This window comes from Anser brachyrhynchus, assembly GCF_964034855.1.
Source record: "Anser brachyrhynchus genome assembly, chromosome: 19".
Lineage (NCBI taxonomy): Eukaryota > Metazoa > Chordata > Aves > Anseriformes > Anatidae > Anser > Anser brachyrhynchus.
This window is the reverse complement of record NC_137712.1, coordinates 2389684-2409138: the sequence shown is the minus strand read 5'-3', so window position 1 is coordinate 2409138 and position 19455 is coordinate 2389684. Positions and strand designations below refer to the sequence as shown.

Here is a 19455-nt window from a genome sequence, read left to right as displayed (position 1 = left end):
AGCGACAACTGGTGAGCAAGGGCACATAAACTGGGGTTGACCATGGCATGGAGTGCCTCCACTATGCCGGTGGATTGGAGAGACCCTCCTCGTGCATCTAAGGAGTACACTCCTTGATTTCTGACAAAATGATGTAACCCAGTGCTTTGACTGCAGCCTTACTGGTTCTTAGGCTGTGTCTCCATGGGAGAAAGGCTAGACCTGGTGCCTTTGTCGATGCTGTACTGATTGTTGTCTAGCACAAGAGTCCTTCGTACTTTATGGATCACTGTTCTGAGGAGAGGGAGACCTGGGAGACCATGACCACAAAGCAAAGTTGAGCCTAGCAAAATAAGATTTGCAAACAAGAGCTTGGTTCTGCACTTGCTTTCTTCGTTCTGCTTTAGCTCTGTACTAAATGAGGCCCGAAGGCAAGCAGAATCCATACTGCTTAACATAATACAGTGACAAGTTACTTCATGTTTTCACTAAATAACTCCATGATAAATCCACAGAATAAAAATCTTGAACGAGTCCCTGGAGGGAGGAATACTTTGATGAGGGAACAGGGATTTTTAATAGGCATCAGGCAATGGTTTTCTTTTTTTTCCTGCAGCAGTGATTAGACATTCTCCAAATGGCCTTTCTATGGGCCAGATGGGTTGCTTGGACTAATTGGCAACCGCCTGACTGTTTTCAGGACACCTGAGTCACTTCCCCCTTCCTCCATCCTTCTGTCGCTGCTGCTGCTGCTGCTGCTGGTCATGCTTTACCACCATGCGGTGGGTCTGCTGGAGAGGAGGATGTGGTCTCTTGCATTGCAGAGAGCATCACGGCCCTGAATCACGGCCACCTGCATGGTCAAGTCTGACATACCCCCAGCTATCACAACAAACCCTCTCAGCTCCAGAGGTTTCTTCTAAAAACAGCTCATTTTTGCGACAGGTGGAAGAGCAGTGAGATATGTTAAGACTAGATGTAGCGTGGTGGGAGGAGTAGGCACTCAGAGCTGGCTCCAGGAGGGTGCTTACTGTTCAGGCACAGGTAGTAGGAGTGGCCCAAATGCTGGTGTCTGCCATCAGTACCTGCCGCCTCACCGGGAGCTGCTGGGGGTCTGCACCGTGCCCAAGCAGGCAGCTTGCTATCCAGGACGGGCTGCCACAGGCAGCTGTTTGCAGGCTGTACAGCTCCATGCTTAATGCCTGGTTTAATCCTTTAAGGGCTTTCAGGTACTGATTCCTGAGGAATTGGCGGGACCCCATAAACACACCAACCTCTCCCGTTAGAGAGCAGGAAATGTGGCATTGGGACCTTTGCTTTGAGTAGGGCGCTTCTGTCCTGCACCTGCTGCAAAATCAGCTGCTAAGGTTCAGTGATCCCAAGGCACCGTGGGCTGGTTCAATCCTGCTGCGGCCTCCTGTGGTTAATGATTACAAGGTCTAAGCTCCCAGACCTGGAACATTAGGTTCTTCCCCCGTTTTTGCCTAGGGCAATGCCAGTCTCCACTCTCTTGTTTCCCTGCATCCAAGCCCAGGCTGCTTGCCTTGGCCAAGTGCTCAGCTGTGATGCTCTGGTACAGTTTTGATGATAGTGATGCCACAAAACGCTCCTGATCCATACTTCCTGCTATCTAAACTTGGGCTATGTTTCTCATCATGATTCACTAACCTCATTAGCTCCCCCGAGGCTAAAAGAGTCCTTGAACTGTTTAATATTCTTAGTTGTGTAAATGACACAATTAGCACTGATTTTTTTCTCTCATCTGGTAACAGTCTTGTTTCCAAATTGGAGAATAAGATTTTACAGACAGCTTGAGAACTCAGAGACCTTCCTTTAGATTTGGGGATTGCCACAGAGAAAGGTCACCACAGTCTGTTGGCGATTTCATTAGTGTTCAGTAATTTTTAACAAAGGACCACGTAGTGAGAAGCGGGTGCCAGCTGTGCTGCACCCAGCTCTGCTCGGTGCCTTCGCATCGGGGCAGTGCTTGGACATGACTGACCCCTGCCCACGGGCAGCCTGGCAGCAGAGGTGTGCGCTCCCTTCCTCGTTGGCTGTTGTTGTATTACAGAAATGCTCCTGGGCAAGTTTCTAAACCCATTTACATTCCCTGTGTGTTGTTCAGAACAACCGTGATTCCTTCTAAAATCAATGGGAATTGCATGCTCTAGAAAATCCCTTACAAGCCACATCCGAGCATTAGACCTGCCTGCTGGTTTTACCAAGGAGGCAAGCTGCTTCAGCCGGGAGCCCTGCACGCCAGTCTTTGCTAACAGGCATTACAGGCAGGGCTGCGGTGGCCCTACAGCGACTGACGCCCTCCAAGCTCAATGGCCTGTTCTGGCTGCACTGCTGGTGCTCGCAGATGCGGACCCGTGCTTTTTGTGCAGCTCTTGGAGGCCAGCAATAACTCTGGGCTTTCTGTAAGAAATGTTTCCTCAAGTGGAACTGTTGGAGATTGATAGTATTAACAGCTACACAGGAAAGTCTCCTCGCCTGGGAATAAAGCAGATTATTTCAGACCCTGTCTCAGACCAGGACATAGCAAGGCTGTTCATGAAAGTAGCTGGCACTGGGAAATGGAAGGGTTTGCCTGCACACGGGGCTTCAGCTAGCAAAGGGCTTTTTGCCCTGAAAGAGAAGGGAGCCTGATTGCACCTAGCAAATGAGGCATGAAACCTGGTCTGCACCGAGCAGCACACTAAGCAGCTCGGCATCCCTCACATTCTCATTCTGGTCTAGTTTGTAATCGAGCGCTGCTCCTGAATGCAAATGGAGCTCAGGTCTTCACTCTAGCTTAAATTCTGCTTGCTCATAGCTGGAGATGCACAAGCAGCTTCCTACCTCTGCTGCAGCTACACAAAGGAAATGCTAATTTCTCGAGGTGGTGGCTAAGAGGAGCCACGAGACACAGGGCTGGAGGACAGCACCCAAAACGCATATGGTGCACGATAGCACATTAGAAGCCAGGAGATGGTCCCTCCCTGCAGCATTTGCCAGAAGCAGGTGTTAGTCACGCAGATGTAGCTTCTTCAGCTTTTCTCAGGAGCAAACTAGATTCTTCCTAAGAACATCTCCCCTGCTGCCTCTGATCTCCCTCCCCAGGGCTCGCACATCTCACTGGTGTTGCCATGTGAGCAAGCATGTCAGGCTCACGGGAAGGGACTGAGGGTACAATGGGACTTCGGAGGGAGCAGCAGAAATCCTCAGTTGCTCCCTGCTCGTGTATTTGTATGAGCAGCATCTCGTGGCCTGGCCCTGTGGAACTGTCACTAGCAGGGGACAATCTGTAACCAGAACAACTGAACGAAATAGAAAATGAGCATCCTTGTTTTGCATATGAGAAACCAATGCTCAAAATATTGTTACCTTCCCACAGCCACATAGGGGGTCTGAGTCTTTTTCATGGAGCTCTGAGCCTGCTGCAGAGTCCTGGCTCCTGCTCTTCCTCTGAGCTTTGTTGTTTGAGCATTTATGAACAAGGTTTTAAAAAAAAATTCCAGTATCTTAACTTGTCTCTTGTCCTACATACCAGACTAGAAGGCAACTAGGATACGAAATAGCACGTACAAGAACAGGAGACCTTTTCTGCCAGGGCCTCTACAGTGGTTTTTATAGGGAAATACAGAATTACTTGAAGGTGTCTCAGTGCATAATTGCAGTGTCACTTTTAAGGGTTATTTCAGGTGAATTTGACTTGCTTCTGATGAAACAAGCACTCATCCGTAACAATTTAGCAGCTTTGGGATAGGAGCTATGTTCACATACCCTCAGTGCCTGGTACATGAGACTCCTTTGGGGTGGGGTCCCAAGACACTGCTTCAATTACTGAAGCTCATTAATAACCCAAGCTTAAGAGCAGGGAAGAGCATTAGCTCCAAGCAGCTGCTGAAGGACAGCGTGGCACAATGACAGCTGTATCTGTGCACTGCAGACTCCAGGTGCTCCCACCAGGGTGAAGGTATATCGTGGGGCTCAGCACGGCCAGGAAGCCAGCAGTCAGACTGCCCTCCTGGTTTTCAGTGCAAATTCACTGCCAGAGCTTCACGTCTGGCTCCCACAGCTCTCACTCCAGTTGCTAGCCTCCCCTTGCAGATGGGTAGCACTGTGGACAGAAAAGGTAATTTGTTTTTTCCTGTAAGTGAATAGAGGTAGGGAGGGAAAAAAGGACCCAGCTTCCCTGTGAAGTGGGGCTGGCCCACGCTGGCAAGAGAAGGGCAGAATGGCTGTGTGTGGGAAAGCTCCCTATTAAACCTGGGGACAGCGGGGGGCTCCTGGAAGTGACAGTCACACAATGGTGCTTTTGTCAGAGAGGCACCAAAGGCCAGATGATGTCACCTTGCACTGGGCTGTGAGGCAGCTTGTATGCCTCAGGATGGAGCTCAGCAGCATCACATATCTTTTTAACAGGGAGGAGGCAATGAAAAGGCTGCTTTTATCCCACCCTTTTTAAAGAGCAGACGAAGAAGCTTTGTTCCAGAACAACTTGGCTGTTTTCAGAGGTAGAAACCCCCAGCTAAAGAGCCACTGCCTGTACCCCACCAGCTCCCATCATCTGCAGAAGCTGTAGTCTCCCCCATGGGTGCAACTTGGAGCGCTCTTTGCACCACATCCTTTTGGCTGGCTCAGAGGAACATCTAAACTCTGGCCACATTCTTCACTTTGCCACCGCACCTTTTCATGGGATGACCAGACCAGCCTCGAAGGCTTCCTGGAACTCCAGCAGTTGGAGACCTCCCGTGATAAGGTCTGTCAGAGATGGGGAGAAAGGGGACGAAGAGGAAGGCCTAATCTAACATGCCCATCTGAATGCTTTCAGAACCTCAGGAAGCAGGATTCCCTCACAACTCAAAGGAGATGTGCATGAAAGGTAGCGCTTTTCTTTGCCTTGCCCTTACCTGACCAACTTCCAGCCTCAGGCAGCATCCTCACAGCTCCTGCAGGATTTCTCTCCAAGCTCATCTGCGCTATAGCAAGGCCCTCAGAGAGCGTGGCTCAAGACACCCTGCAGCACAGCCTCTTGCCAGCTTGGGACAGGGTCCTGAGCTGCTCTGGTGGTTCCTGGGTGGGCTGTGGGGACTGCAGCCCCACAGGGGATCACAGATTTGCACATGCTGTGTAGTGGGGATGTGTAATCCTTACCGTGAGTGGGTGCTGGAAACTCCTGATTTCAGCTGTGCTGTGCCTCGACTTGCCCGGTGAGCTCCTGATGACTCGTCCTGCCTCAGTTTCCCAAGCTGGGACTCCGGTTAACATCTGCCCATCCCAGAAAGAAGCTACAGTTCAAGATTCATGTCTGCAGAAGGACCTGAGTGGAAAGCTCTGTTCAGGGGAAGGTCTTCAGATTAGTCAGCTCCCAGTATGGCTGGTTTTGAATATTTATGAAAGCAGAAAACTGTCAGACACGTTTTGCCGAGCTGTACAGCTCCTTACCTGAAAGGAAGTGTTTTCTTAAAGAGTGCTTGCTTACCTCAGGCTTTCCATAGACCCTCACTCTACCAGGGTAAGGGACAAAAGTCTGGGATGACAAAAAGCAGGGTGTCTGCAAGGGGATGCAGCACAAGCTCCTTGAGCTGAAACAACCATGCAGCATTGCTTTTTAATATAACTGGAGCCTGAAAAGTGTTGTTGAGAGGGAGCATCCAGAGAGCCTGGATCCACAGGCTGCCCTCCTGTTACCACAGACTGCTTCTCTGCAGCTTCCAAAACAGTGGCAGGGGGGCGGTGTGTGGTACAGCTTCCTACGAGTGATTTTTTGCTAGATGCTAAGCAGTCTCGTGGCTTCACTCACATAAACCACCCCGGAGACTGACTACAAAGGCAAACTAGGAGTTTGCATGAGGCAGCCAGGCCAGGCATGCCCAGCATTCCTGGTGGTGCCTCGTCTATAAACCTTGGTCCCCTAAAGAGCATCCTGAAAAGAGACAGAAAATGCCTGTGTCTCTGCAGAGAGATGAAACACGTCCAGAGCCAAAACTACGAGGAGCAAGGCCAAGCTCACATGCCCCTTGCCATTTACAGGCAACTTTCAAGAAGTTTCTTTTGGAGCTGCAGTTGTGAACTAAGCCAGGATCAGGGCTGAAGTGCCCTCCTGCTGCCTGAGGGCTTGGCAGGTACACGGCCATGAAGACCTGCAGATTAGACCCATTCATACAGTGCTGACAATGCCAAATTATAAAGTCCAGAAACGCTAATATTATCCTAGCATAATTCAGGTTTTTATTTCATCCCTCTCCCAAACTGCAGCACAGCTCAGTTCAGGTTGCAGCAAGAGCCTGGCCACTAGCAAGGGGTTTGGACAACAGGGACCTCACCATCCTGGGCCCATCCCATAATACCTGAGCAAGGTGAGCAGAGCAGGCCTGGTGCAGTAGCCAGGTTCAGCCAGGAGTCCAGATCATCGGGCAGGTCCGTGGTGATGAGACTGGTCTGAGGCCAAGGTGGGACATCAGTGCACAGGTCAGGATCAGCGGGTCCGTGGCAGTCATGGCTGGGGCTCAGCTGGAGACCAACGCTCCCACACCACAGCTCAGGGAAGGGGTGGAAGGCCCAGAGCCGAGCTTAAATGGGGCCCATGTGCCCGGTGCGTGGGGGTGTGGTGGAGGCCCCAGGTGAAGCTGGTCAGGACCGTTAAGGCCTGTTGTGGCCTCAGGGCCCTGGCACCGGGTGTGTGTTGTCTATGTGGAAACCAGCAGCTTAATTCTGTGCATCCTGTGGTCGGGGCAGTAAGCTGCAGAGCTGTTAGCTTTCCACGTTTCTGCAGATAAATGCACACCTGTGCCTGTGCACACTTGCTGTCACGGTGAAGTTGTCAAAATGAGAATAACCCAAGGTGTCAGCACAGCCCACCAAGAGAGAGCCCCGGCATGGAGCTGGGCTTGGTGAGAGGCTGTGGAGGACAGGGGCTGTCCTCCAGCTAGATCCAAGTGCCAGGGCTCCATTATGCTGGAGTCCATCCCCTGCCCTGTACGAGCCTGCCAGTACCCCTGCTTCCACCTCCCGTCTCAAATAGCCATTGCCTGCCTGCTGGACCGAGCCAGTGCCAGGAAGCAGATGGTTTCGCATACCTTGGCTGAGGTGTGTTGAAGAAACGTTGAGCTCTAGACTGGATTTTCCCATTAATACTTTGAACACAGATATTTGACAAGTTGTCTCCAGCTCCTGCACCTGAGCAGAACCACCACGCGTGGGGCACTGGCTCCAGGCAGCCCGCAGCAGCCCCATAAATCAGTCACTGGGGCCTGGCCTAACCCCTGTGTTCCTCGCCAGCACTGATCAAAGCCGAGGCTGCAAGTTTCTGCAGCTCAGGCTGTGGTCAGGGCTGTCGGCACCGCGGGCTGGTTGTACACAGGCCGACCGCGGGCCTGAGGTGTAGGTGGAGACCTGGTGAAGGAGCGCGGAGCTCCCCAGGGAGCCTGTGCCTGCTGCCTGCGTCTCCCAAGGCTATGTGCAGAGCCGATGGGCCGGAAAGCACCCACGTACTGGGTCTTTCTGTGTGCGGTGGAGGCCAGGCCAGAGCACGGGGAGGCCTTCTGGGTGCATGAGCCTGCAGGCTGTCCTTCCTCCCGGCACCACCGCACAAGCCCCAGTCCTCCCCGGCTCCCCAGGCAGCAGGCAGCACAGCCGGAGCGCCAACAAGGAAATTGTAAATCCTGCGTGACAGCGGTGACCCCGCGTCCTCGCTGTGGCTGCCCCTGGCACCCCCCAGGTCACTGCACGGGGACGGCCTGCAGAGAGCTTGCTTGGGGGGAAAGAGCTCATTTAAATGAGAAGAAAAGACTTTGGGTCCGTTGCCAGCATTCTCCTTGCCTATTGTACTCCCTGCTCGGCTTCTGCTTTCCCCTGCGTGGTTTTATGTTTCCAAGGACCATAAATTCTCGTTTTTCCACTGGGCAGGAGGTGCGCTCCTGGGCTGCGCCGCTTCCTGCCGGGTTTTGTGTCCGTGTTGCCCAGTTACTGCGACGCAGCCCCGGGCTATGCCCAGCCCCATTCAGTCCGGCCGTGGCCCCTGGCCCCGGCAGTGCGGAGGATTCGGGCAGGAGCTTGCTTTCCAGGAGGAGCAGAGGGAAGGCTGGGAGCCGGCGGCTTCCAGATGGAGCCCGTGGGGCTCAGGGGTGACCTGAGAGGGTGTCCTCCCCGAGGGGCTGTCACCCGAAGGTGTGCTGCAGCAGGGGACGTGGTGACCTGCCAGGGGATTTGAGGCTGGGCTGTAGCCGGTGGCCCGACGGGTGTGGGAACTGACAGTGCTCGTGTCTCAGATCCAAAGCGCCGGTAATCTGCCCTTGCTGAGGGCAAAGCCCACAGGGTTTCTGTGGCATCATTTCCAAGCAGCAGCCCTCCAAGCATCAATAATTCAAACAGAAGTTGAGATAACACCGTGTCCCCATTCCGTGCAGGCGGGTTTGGTCGGAAATTAATAACATTCCTGAAGCAGAAATACTTGGATTCTCTGAGGTATTAATTCCTAGCATGGCATCCAGGCGGCATCAGAGGTTGCCGACTGCGGCCGGGAGGGGAGGCCTCCTCTCCTTCTGCAGGAGAGCAGGGCTGAGCAGATCTCTTCCCTCACTGCCGTGCCTCCGGTGTCCATCTGCTGGGCAAAGCTCCGGAAGGAGCCGGGGCTGCGCCTCGCCGCAGGGTTCTTTAGGGACACACAAATCCCAAGGCTGCCGGGCCAGGAGTGGGGCTGGACAGCAGGCCGGGCTGGCTGAAGAATTTACAACTGCAGGAAGAAACAGGCCCTTCCCAAGCCTGTGGCATCATCTTTCAGGCATGCAAACAAAGTACCTACCCACTTACTGACTTACTCCTGTCTCAGAAACCCAGAGAGCCTCTGCCTCTCCTTCCCGTACTCCTCTACAAACCGCAGCACCAAGCGGGTGCTGGCTCCCGCAGCTCCCTCGGGTCCGGCCCTTCTGCTCTTTGTTAATGAGGAAGGTGCACTTTTTGGAGACAGAGCCTGCCTCCAGGACCTGAAAACTCTCTATTTTATGACATTTTTCATTTGCATAATGAAGGCCCTGATACCTTCAGTAATTAATCACATTAAGAATTGCTTCCTTGAATAACTCTATCCATGCAAGTTGTTCTTAGTGCTGGAAACTGCATATGATTTCAGATGTGCATTAGCCCATCTCTTTCATCAGCAGGTGGAAGCGGGTAACTGCATGTGTAATTTATATCTGCTTGGGTGGAATTATCAGATGAAATATGCATTACACAGCGCCATTAACATTTCTAGTCATACAGTCTTTAGCTCTTGGGTAAGTTAATATTACATGCCAACAGTGTGAGGGACCGTATGAGAGGCAAGGACCTGAACACAGGGATTTGAAAACAAAAATGGAAAGTATTCCAGGTCAGACACATCAGAAATAGAATTAATGAAGCTGCTAAATTAGGTGAGTTGCAATGCCCTTTTTTGACCTGCATTTTTAATAAAATGCCCCCTCCTCTCTCCATAGCTAATAAAACCGCCAGGTTTGCCCACTGGATCTCCACTTCCAGGGGCAGCTCCCGACTCCTTAACATCCAGAAAGATCCCCCATAGGATAACACAAGCAGCAGGAGAATAACTTGAATCTCGGAAGGCAGATTTGGGGGTCTCACTCTTCAAGAAGGATTTCAGGGCCCTGTGGATTTCAATCATTTTCAGGCCAAGCTCTGACCCGCCGGCTCGACACCAGCCCGCGAGAGGGACAGGGGCAGGGCCGGGCAGCTCACACCAGCCCTGTGGCTGCCTGCAGGGCTGATGTCCAGCGTGGGTCCCCTGCAGAGCCCGTCCCGAGGTCAGGCTGCGCTGGACCCGGTGCTGAAGGAGGCTTCTCCTTCACTTCTGGCAGCGCCTGGCCGTGCACTGCTGCTGCTCCCGGTCGTTTGCTTTCTGTCCAAGACAGAAAGAAAAAAATATCTCTGCAAAACCCAGACTTGGACTTTGCTTAAAGCCTCTGAGTGAAGAGCCTTGTTTGAATGTAATTGCACCCCTGTTGCTACAAGGGGAAAATACACTGCATTGCTCTCTCTGTCTTGGAAAGCTCGGCTAGTATTTTCCCAGCCATTTGTGTACAAAGAAAGATAAATAGCTCTTTAGCGGGCAGAACAATCTCTCCCGGTTTTTTTTTGTGTTTTTTTTTTTTTTTTGACATCCATGCCAGCACACGAGGAGCAGCAGCTTGGCGGAGCTGCGAGCAGGGAGGGTGCAGCCGCAGCCTGGCGGAGCCGGGAGCAGCAGCAGGGCAGGGCTGAGGCCGGGGCGCGGGCCGGGAGAAGCCCCACTGCTGCCTGCTGCCCGTGAGCCCGTGCAGGCTGCCCAAAATCCAAGGGATGCGCCTGCCGCCTCGCCCGTCCCTTTCACTCCTCCCTACATATACGTGTACATCAAATTTAGCTCTGGCTTCACACGCAGCGGTGCTATAGATAGATTTTTTAAAGAGCTCGTCTCAGAGTAATAATTCATGGGGAGATCAAAGGGCTGTGGTTTAATCAGGGGTCTGTCTGATACCAGCAACCTTGCAGAGTGCTAAGAATTCAATGAGCATCATCAAAGGCCTGATCAGCACGAAAAGCCATCCAATTTTCTGCCCGTAAGGCTAGTGTGGCTTACAGGGGGTGCCGAGGAGCTGCACAGACTCCTGTCTGCTTTGCAGTGCTTGGGTGCTGTGCCGACAGAGCCCCCCACACTCCAACATCAGGCTCTGATGGCGCTGCCTGGACTCCCCTAACGACTGAGCTGCTGCCTGCAGCTCCACTGACTCTACGAAGAGATAAGATTGCTAATTACATGTCTAATTACACAGCGTAGGTAAGCTTCGGTCTGCGCTCTGCCTCTTGGCATCCCCTTGTCCTCCACGTACCAGAATCACGCGGTCTGCCTGGATTCTCCGGAGCAAGGGGTCAGAAGCCGTGCCGGGGGCTGACTGCTGCCGTGTACGTGGCCCCCAGCCCTGCCACGGCACGGCTATGTTATGAGGCTATCAAAACAGGGGATTTGTAGCCTCTGCTTTCCAGATACGGTAACCGTACATCGAGTTAATCCAAAGGATTTCTTTTTTGATAGATGCATGGGGTCTGTCTCTGTGGCTGCGCTGACAGTAACGGCTGTGTGCTGGTTTAGATAAACCGAGGGTCTGGCCCAGGAAAGCTGGATTTCAGATAGGGACTGCCAGAAAAAAATACGGGGTATCAAAAGGCTGTGTTTGGAAGCCAAAACCAGTGCCTAAAATGGGGCCGGCAGGGATCAGCATGGTTAATACAGGCCTCCAGAGTGGAAAGGCTCTGCCGTGCTTCTTAGTTATCATCAGAAGCAACATTTAAAAGCCAGCAGTTTAATTTTTAACACAAATGGAGGCGAGTTCAAACTGCAGACACCTGCAGATAAGGAGTTGGTTTTTTCTCTAGAGATACCGAGCGCACCGAGGTTAATGTGATTATGTCAATGAGTGAGATATAATTGCGTTACCGCCACCCATCTGGCCCTCCCTGCAACTCGTAAGTGATTTTATATTCCCTGTGCACTGCAGCGCTGAAATACAAGGGCACTGGAGATGCCAGAAATCACTGCTTGGTGCCTGCCACAAGAGCCACCCCCCGGCAAGCTGCTGGTGCAGGTCCCACTGGACTATGCAAGGTGTTTCAAACGCCAGCACATCAGGAAATTCCTTGTGGGTCTGGATTAACAGCCCCTGGGCTGTTGGTCTGTGGTCCAGCACCAGCCACAAAGCCCCTCCTTGTCACCAGCACCCTTGCCCCTGGGAGCCCTGCGCTGGGCTCTGCCAGGACCCTGCTTACTGAGCCGAGTTCCCATCACAGGCTGGGACCACCTGGCTCCTGGTGTGGTCCAGAGGATGGAGCGCCGCTTGTCCCCTCCCGAGGGGCACTCCTGCCAAGGGCAGGATCCTGCTGGCACCCCCAGCTCCAGCACCGGGTCCCTCCAACAAGGATTTTCTCAGCAGGATAAGCAAGGACTGCTTCCCTCGGCAGCTGGGATTAAAAACAAAAACATTTTCATGTGAAGCACTGACTAATGCTGCACAGTCCGGTCCTACCTCTCTTCTAACCCGCCTTTGTCTTCCCATCAGTATGAATTCAAAGCCAAGAACATTAAGAAGAAGAAGGTGAGCATCATTGTGTCCGTGGACGGCGTGAAGGTGATCCTGCGCAAGAAGCAGAAGGTGAGGCTTCTCCAGCCCAGCGTGCCCGGGACATTGGCCTTGACCATGTCAGAGTGTTGCTGCTGCTCAGAGGAGCCAGACTTCTAACCAGAAGTGGCCTTTTCTTAAGAAACACCCAGAATTTTCACAAGGAAAAAACCCTCCATTTTTCACACACACAAAAAAAAAAATATGGTAGCAAAATCTCACTGAAAAAAAGAGTGGGAAAATTACACTGTGGGAGGAGGATTTTTTCTATCAAAAAATGTAAAGCTTTCAGGAAATGCAGTTTCTTTTCCTTGTTAATACCGGCAGGCTTCCTCCGCACTGCCTCGGCTGTGCACCTCTCAGCTCTCCGCGCTAGCTGAGCCCCGTGCCTGGGCTCGCACCCGAGGAGAGCCAGCGGCTGCCCCCGATCTCCCAAGCCCCCGCTCAGAGCCTTGTTCCCAAAAACGTGTTAATCTTCTGCATATTTGATGATATAAGTTAATCTATAAATTAATCTTCGGAACAGTTTTCAGCCCTGGAGGCTATGATCAGATGACCAGATATGATAAATGATTAAAGAAATCTATTTTAATCCAAGATACCGACCACACGGCCACTGCTAACGCAGTCACAGAATCATTTCAGTTGGAAAAGACCCCTAAGAAAATCTGGTCCAACCTTTAAGCTGGCACTGCCCAGTCCTCCACCATTAAACCAGTCCAGCTGTAGCCCCGATCTTGGCTTGGGGACAAATGCGCCTTTTTCCGTGGGTCCTGCCCATCGGCGTGGTGGAGTTTCAGTGCCTCTAATCCACCGTAACTGTGTTTCTGCCCTGCTTACAGCGCAAGGAGTGGACCTGGGACGAGAGCAAGATGGTGGTGATGCATGATCCCGTGTACAGGTACGTGCCGGGGGGGCACCCCAGGTGCTTTTATCCAGCCCTGGGGGGATGCAGAGCTGTCCTCCTGCTTGTTCCACCTCCGGGAGGGCAGGCTGTCAAAGCTCCGTGAAAAATTAACGAGGCCGCAAAATTACTGCTGGCGGAGAATCTTTTTCGTGCATTTTTGGGAGTGAGACAGACAGACTGAGCTGGCTTTGAAGCTGGCTCCGCACTGAGCAGGGGTCAGACGATGACCTGCAGAGATCCCTTCAACCTGAACTGCTCTCTGATGCTAACGCAGAGGACAGCTGCCTGTGGTCCCCTGCAGAGCACGGCTCGCTGGACGCTGTGAGCCTCTGAAGAAGGGCCTGATGCTGGGGCATGAGCTCTTAGAGGGAATTAACCCATACGGGATGCACTGATTGCCATAGCGCCTGCTCTGGGATCTCCAGGTACTTGGAGAAGAGAAGCACACCCGGAGGCATCTCCTGCTGCTCTGTGCCTGGCGGTGGCAGCACTCAGAAAACCCTGCAGGGCTCTGTCCGGGGGCTTTTCCAACACGTCTGTCTGGGGAAAGAGCTTCTTCTGCGTGTCTAATTCCCCCTGTGCCTTCCCCCAGAATCTTCTACGTGTCTCACGACTCGCAAGACCTGAAAATATTCAGTTACATCGCGAGGGACGGCGCCAACAACTCCTTCAGGTGCAACGTCTTCAAATCCAAGAAGAAGGTAGGACGCTGCGTCCGCGTCGGGCCCCGCGCCCCGCCTGCCGGGGGGTGGATGGGGCTGTGGGACCCCCGCCCAGGGCTGACGGGAGGGGGGTCTCTGCTCCGCAGAGCCAGGCCATGCGCGTGGTGCGCACGGTGGGCCAGGCCTTCGAGGTGTGCCACAAGCTGAGCCTGCAGCACGCCCTGCAGAACGCCGACGGCCAGGCGGACGGCGCCAGCGACAAGTCGGCGGAGGAGCAGCCACCCGAAGGTGACGTCCAGCTCCCCACGGGGTCCGGGTGGCAGGGATGTGTTGGGGTGGGGGGGCTGCACAGTGACTTGTCCTCGTGGGCCAGCTCCGCTGACAGCGAGAGCTTCGTGGCCCATCTGTCTGGGGCCGCGGGGGATCCGGCCTTCCCACCTCCCCATCCTGGGAACACGGGGGCTGAGCCTCTTTTTCCAGCAGGGTGGTGGCCTGGCACGCCGCCTCGCTCCTGCCCCACCACAGCACACAGGGACTTGGCTCCTTGGCTCTTCTTCCTGGGCTGTTACGGGGCTGGCAGCCCCAGCTGGCGGCTGTGCTTGGTTCATTTTATCCGTCTTGTTTGAAGTGCACCAGATAAAAGGCTCCAAGATCACAGACGTGGACGAGGTTGGCCTCGACTCTGATGGCATCTGCGTGTCTGAGAGGGGACCAGGAGAGCTGCCTGCTGCCAGGGGTGAGCTCAGCGTGCTGAAACCTGGACAAGGCACCAAGGACAAGAACTGCCAGGTAAAAGTGCATGGGGCCAAGCTGGGGATGCTGCTGATGCCCTTCTGCTCACGATGTTTTGGGGAGGGGTCTTCTGTGCAGCCCCCACTGCAGTGCCCACCTTCCCAGTGCCCCGGGGAAGCTCAGCAGCTGAAGCACACCTTGACCAGACAGAGCCCTGTGCCCCATGCCACGAGGCAGCTCGGGCTCGCAGAGCACTTGGAGCCAGCCAGGGCCGTCACCACCATGGGCGAAGCACCGCCGTCTCCCTGGGCAGGCCCACGGCAGGGCTGGCTGCTCAGCATCCAGCTGACCTGTGGCTAGGCTGTGTCCGAGAGCTTCCCCAACCCGTGAGAGTCCCCTGGTGCAGGGCAGAGCACAGGAGGGTCCTGACTGAGTGCACTGAGAGTATCACACAGCGCTGGGAAGGGAAAACGAGGCAGGGACCCCAGCAGCAGCACCGCCCTGTTAATAGGGAGACTAAGAGGTGTCTCCAGCAAGGCGAGCATTTCCATGCCGTGCAGGTGGGTTTCTGGGCCCCAGGGCTGGTCTGCAGCAGTCGCTTGTCTGTGCTCTGGCAGCGACCCCAGCTCCCTGCTACCCCCAGGCAGCAGCATCCCTCCGGGCAGCCCGGCCTCCGCAGCGAAGGCACCAAAGGGTGCGCTCAGTGCTGGCCGTGGGCACGCCGTAATGAATTAGCTGCTCTGCAGATCTGTTCAGCGAGCATTTCCTGGCTGCCTTAATGGCATCATTTCATTTCACACAATTGTATCGCTTGCAGAGCCTGGCTGCAAACAGCTGCGATGAAACGCATTCAATTGGATTTATTTCCTTGGCTCAGAAGGCTGGGCTTTGCTCTGCTTTAACGTTTAGCTGTGGATCTGACCGCTGCTGCCCTGGTGCCACCGCGCTGCCCAGGAGGAGGTGACACGGCCGTGGGGTCACCATCCCTGCGCTGCGCTGGCCGGGGCTCTGCAGGGCCCACACTGGGAAGCCGGGGGCTGGGGGTGCACAGCACAGCGTGGACACGAGGGCTGTTTCTGGCAGCTGCACAGCGAGCAGTGCCCAGCCTGGGTCTGGGCGGCGTGGGGAAGGCAGGGGGGGCTTTTGGGTGGCTGCCGGCCGCCCCCGTCCCAGCGCCCTGCCCTCCCTGCTCCGCGCTGCAGCCAGGCTCAGGCAGCCCTGAGGGACGCTGCTGCCTGGGGGAAGCAGGGAGCTGGGCTCGCTCCAAAATGTTCTCACACAGACACACAGCACCCAGGACTGCCCCCCTTCAACGCTCCCGCAGTGCCAGGGCTGCGGGGACAGCTCTGCCCCCCCCCAGGCAGTGCCGCGGGGCCCCAGCAAACTCCTGGGGAGCTGCTGTCTGAACCCCAGCCCGAGCTAACCAACCCTCCCCACCGGGTTTTTTCCCCATGCCAGGACCCCGAGAGCTGCTCCCTGTGCCCGGCCGGCTCCCAGCAGCTGCTCAGCCCCGGCAGCCCCTGCTCCTCGGCCTCCATCACGCCGCTGGCCTCCCAGCACTGCCTCCAGCTCCTCCAGCAGCAGCTCCTCCAGCAGCAGCAGCAGACGCAGGTGGCGGTGGCTCAGGTACGGGTCCTGCCGTGCCGGGGGGACACCCCCCAGCCCCTCTCCTCGCCCTGCAGGACCGGGACGGGACCGAACGGTACCGGGCAGCCGCTCCCGGCCCGTGGGGGCCCCGAGGACCGGCAGAGGGCGCCCAAGCCCCGCGCAGAGCCGGGGGGTGCCCGGGGAGCTGGGCTGGGGGGGGTGGGGGGGAACCCGGGGATGCTCCGGGGAGGGCCCTGGGGGGAACCCGGGGATGCTCCGGGGATGCTCCGGGGGTGCCCGGGGAGGCTCCGGCCCCGCAGCCCCGTCCCGCCCCGCAGGTGCAGCTGCTGAAGGACCAGCTGGCGGCGGAGACGGCGGCGCGCATCGAGGCGCAGGCCCGGGTGCGGCAGCTGCTGCTGACCAACCGCGACCTGCTGCAGCACGTCTCGCTGCTGGTGCGGCAGCTGAAGGCGCTGGAGAGCCGGGCACAGCGGCGGCAGCCGGGTGAGCGGGCGCGGGGACCGGGCGCTGCCGGCGGCGGGGGCGGCCGCGGCTCCTCGCTCACCCCCTCGGCTCTCTCCCAGTTGACCGCTCGCTGCAGAACCTGTCCCTGGCGCAGTCGCTGTCCCTCAACCTGAAGAACCACTACAGCCTGGACATCGCCCTGCCCTCCACCTCCACGCCCGCCAGCGTCCTGGGCAGCCCCGTGGGCCCCCGCTCGCTGTCGGCCCTGGGCGCTGGGGATTCCTACCTCAACCTGCTGGGCCTGGAGCGGGGCGGCCCCTGCTTCGGCAGCAAGGAGGGGGACGAGAGCCTGGCCGCCGCGCCGGAGGGGCAGGACGGGCTCGGCAGGCGCGTGGAGGGCTCCGAGGTCAGCGACGTGGCTCTGCTCAACGGGAGCGGGCGGCAGAAGGCAGAGGACGTGGACAGAGGGGACGAGGACAGGTGGGGCTCCGCTGCCTCCGCTCCCACCTGCCGGAGCGGGAGCACCGCGGTGCTTTCATCGCTAATCCAAAACGTAGCGCCACACGAATTAATATGAAGAAAATTAACTTTATCCCAGCCAAAAGCAGTACGACAGCACAGCGCCTGCAGCAGGGTGCTCACAGCTGCCCGGGGCACGGGGAGGGAGGGCTGTGCTCTTGGTGCCGTGGCTCAGGGGCAGGGACGGGCAGCACAGGGTCTGTGCGCTGGCTGAGACCAGGAGGGCAGAGCTGGGGTGCGGAATCCACCGTCTCCACCCCTGGGGACAGGGATGAGGGTCACTGGTTGTCCAACTGGAGCGATGTGGTCAATGCCGCATCACTGCGGCACCCCAGCTCCAACATACGCAGCAATGGGTTGCACTGAACCGAGCCACAAAAGGTGTCTGCCTTTTGGAGAGCCTGGGGCAGCCAGACCGAGCCATCTGCACAGGTGAGTAACTACTTGCCCGTCACCTCCTCTCTGCTCTTGCTTCCCAGGCGGCAGCAGCCCATTCCCAAGCTGAACCCACCGCCACCCATCCTACGCAAGAGGTCAAGCAAGACCTCCCCGAGCCTGGAAGTGGAGGCTAAGCCCGAGAGCACTGCCCACGTGAGCCTTCCCAGCCCCAGCGTCTCCAGCCTCACCAACATCACTGCCAGCTCCCTCACCCTCTTGGACTCCGAGGCAAGGACTCCTGCTTGGAGCGCTGCCGCCAGCACAGAGCCCGTCCCCTCCAGGACCTTCCAACGTGTTCTCAGCAAGGACAGGGCTGGGGAGAACGGGCACACGTCCCCACCCGCCAGCTGCCACGACCCGGCAGCCAGCGAGGTCCTGAGCAAGGACTTGGCTGTGCTGGTGAGCCCCACGGACAGCATACTGCCCTTCTCTCCTGTGGACGACACCTGCCTACACATCAGCTTCTCAGAAGATGAGCTGCTGGAACCGGAGCTGGACACTACGGTGGGGCCCAGCAGGGTCCCCTCTTAGTCAGACCACGGCGCGTGGCAGCTGGCTGGAGGCAGTCCCAGCGGCTCCATCCACACCGCTCCCCTGCCTGCGCTGGGGTTGGGGGCCCTTGCGCCCCAGCTGGGCGGCAGGTCCCTTCTCTGTCCCTGCCCGCTGCACCAGCTCACACTGCCCTCCCGCTGTCCCCTGTCCTTGTCTGCCTGTCCTGCCTCTGCTCGGGGTGCCACGTGGGTTCCTGCCTCTGGGGAGCTCTCGCTGCTGCTGTCCGGCAGGGGCACAGACCACGCTCACCACTACGTCGCTGCTGCCGACAGCACGGGGCCACCCCAAACTTCCTGCAGCAGGGGTGCCTTCTGTGGCCCCAGTGCGGTGGGGTGGCCCGCGGGGGTCTTGGGAGGGTGCAAACAGTGCTGCTGGACACCAGGACATGCTGGATGCGGATGGCACTGGTTGGGCTCTCTCTGAGGCGGTTCCCAGCCAGCCAGCGGTCACCGCACGGTGCTGTGCTCACCGTCACCCTGCCTGTCCCACCCCAGAAACATCCCCGGAGCTCCTGGGGAGGGGCACGGCAGGGCTGTAAATACTCGGACACGAGGCTCCTGCTGCTACCCCAGCCCATCAGAGTCCATCCACCCTAACACCGTGTGCCACCCCAGCGGGTGCTTCACTGCCCCGACACCAGCCCTGTTCTGGGGACAGCAGCCTCACTTTCCTGCTGCCATGTCCCCATGCGGCGATGCCACCGCTGCCTCCCTCCAAAGGTGCCTTTTCCTGCTGCCCGTGCGGGCTGGGGGCCGCCCCACAGGAGGCCACTACGGGGTGATCGGGTGCAGGGGAGCCCGGGGAGCCCATTGCTGCGGCGGGTGCTGCCTGCACCTTGGGGTGTTGGAGGCAGCTGCTCCGTGTTTGAGCCACGCGTACCTCTGAGCAGGCGGGGGCTGCAGGCGGACGCTGCTTCGTCGTGTTGGGGCGTTACAGTACGGTTTGGGTTTGTTTGGGAAGTGTGAATGTCTGGGGATGAGTTTGCATACTGAAGGTTTAAGGAGGAAACCCAGCCCTGGGGGAACACCCGAGGACGCCGGGTGCTGCCGCACGTCCCCCAGCAGCACGGGAGCTGGGGCGGGTTTTGGGGAGGGAGCCCAGGATGCGATATTCATGTGGGTGTCTGCGAGAGGGGCTTTGGGAAGGTGCTGGAGGGTCGAGGTGGGGAAGTGTCTGGAGATGGAGAATCGGAGCAGCTCTGCCCCAGTCCCGGTGCAGCAGGAGGGGGTGGTGGGACCCCAGGGCCCCCCAACTGCACAGCACCGCGGGGCCCAGCGCTGGCCAGGAGCTGCCGAGCGGGAGCTGACAGCAGAGGGCCCTTGGCACCGCCGCGGTGGGAGCTGCGGGCTGGCGGAGCTGCGGTCGGGCTGCGCGTTAGCGTGGTAGAGGCAGAGCGACCGCTCCTTAGGAGATAACGTACACTGCGGTTTGGTAACTGACTTTTAAAGAAAATAAACGTCTCGGATTTGCAGAGCCA

General features: G+C 57.0%; 1 protein-coding gene across 1 annotated transcript in view; it reads left to right on the top strand.

The window, feature by feature from the left end:
* LOC308180404 (carboxyl-terminal PDZ ligand of neuronal nitric oxide synthase protein-like) overlaps positions 1–19455 on the top strand; it is a 31861-nt gene extending 12406 nt beyond the window's left edge. Inside the window, exons 3-11 of the mRNA XM_080562035.1 lie at positions 12057–12149; positions 12959–13017; positions 13616–13724; positions 13832–13973; positions 14314–14474; positions 15876–16043; positions 16343–16508; positions 16589–16949; positions 17468–19455. Coding sequence (XP_080418161.1) covers positions 12057–12149; positions 12959–13017; positions 13616–13724; positions 13832–13973; positions 14314–14474; positions 15876–16043; positions 16343–16508; positions 16589–16949; positions 17468–17957 — 1749 coding nt within the window. The 3' untranslated portion in view covers positions 17958–19455. The remainder of the gene's footprint in view (positions 1–12056; positions 12150–12958; positions 13018–13615; positions 13725–13831; positions 13974–14313; positions 14475–15875; positions 16044–16342; positions 16509–16588; positions 16950–17467) is intronic.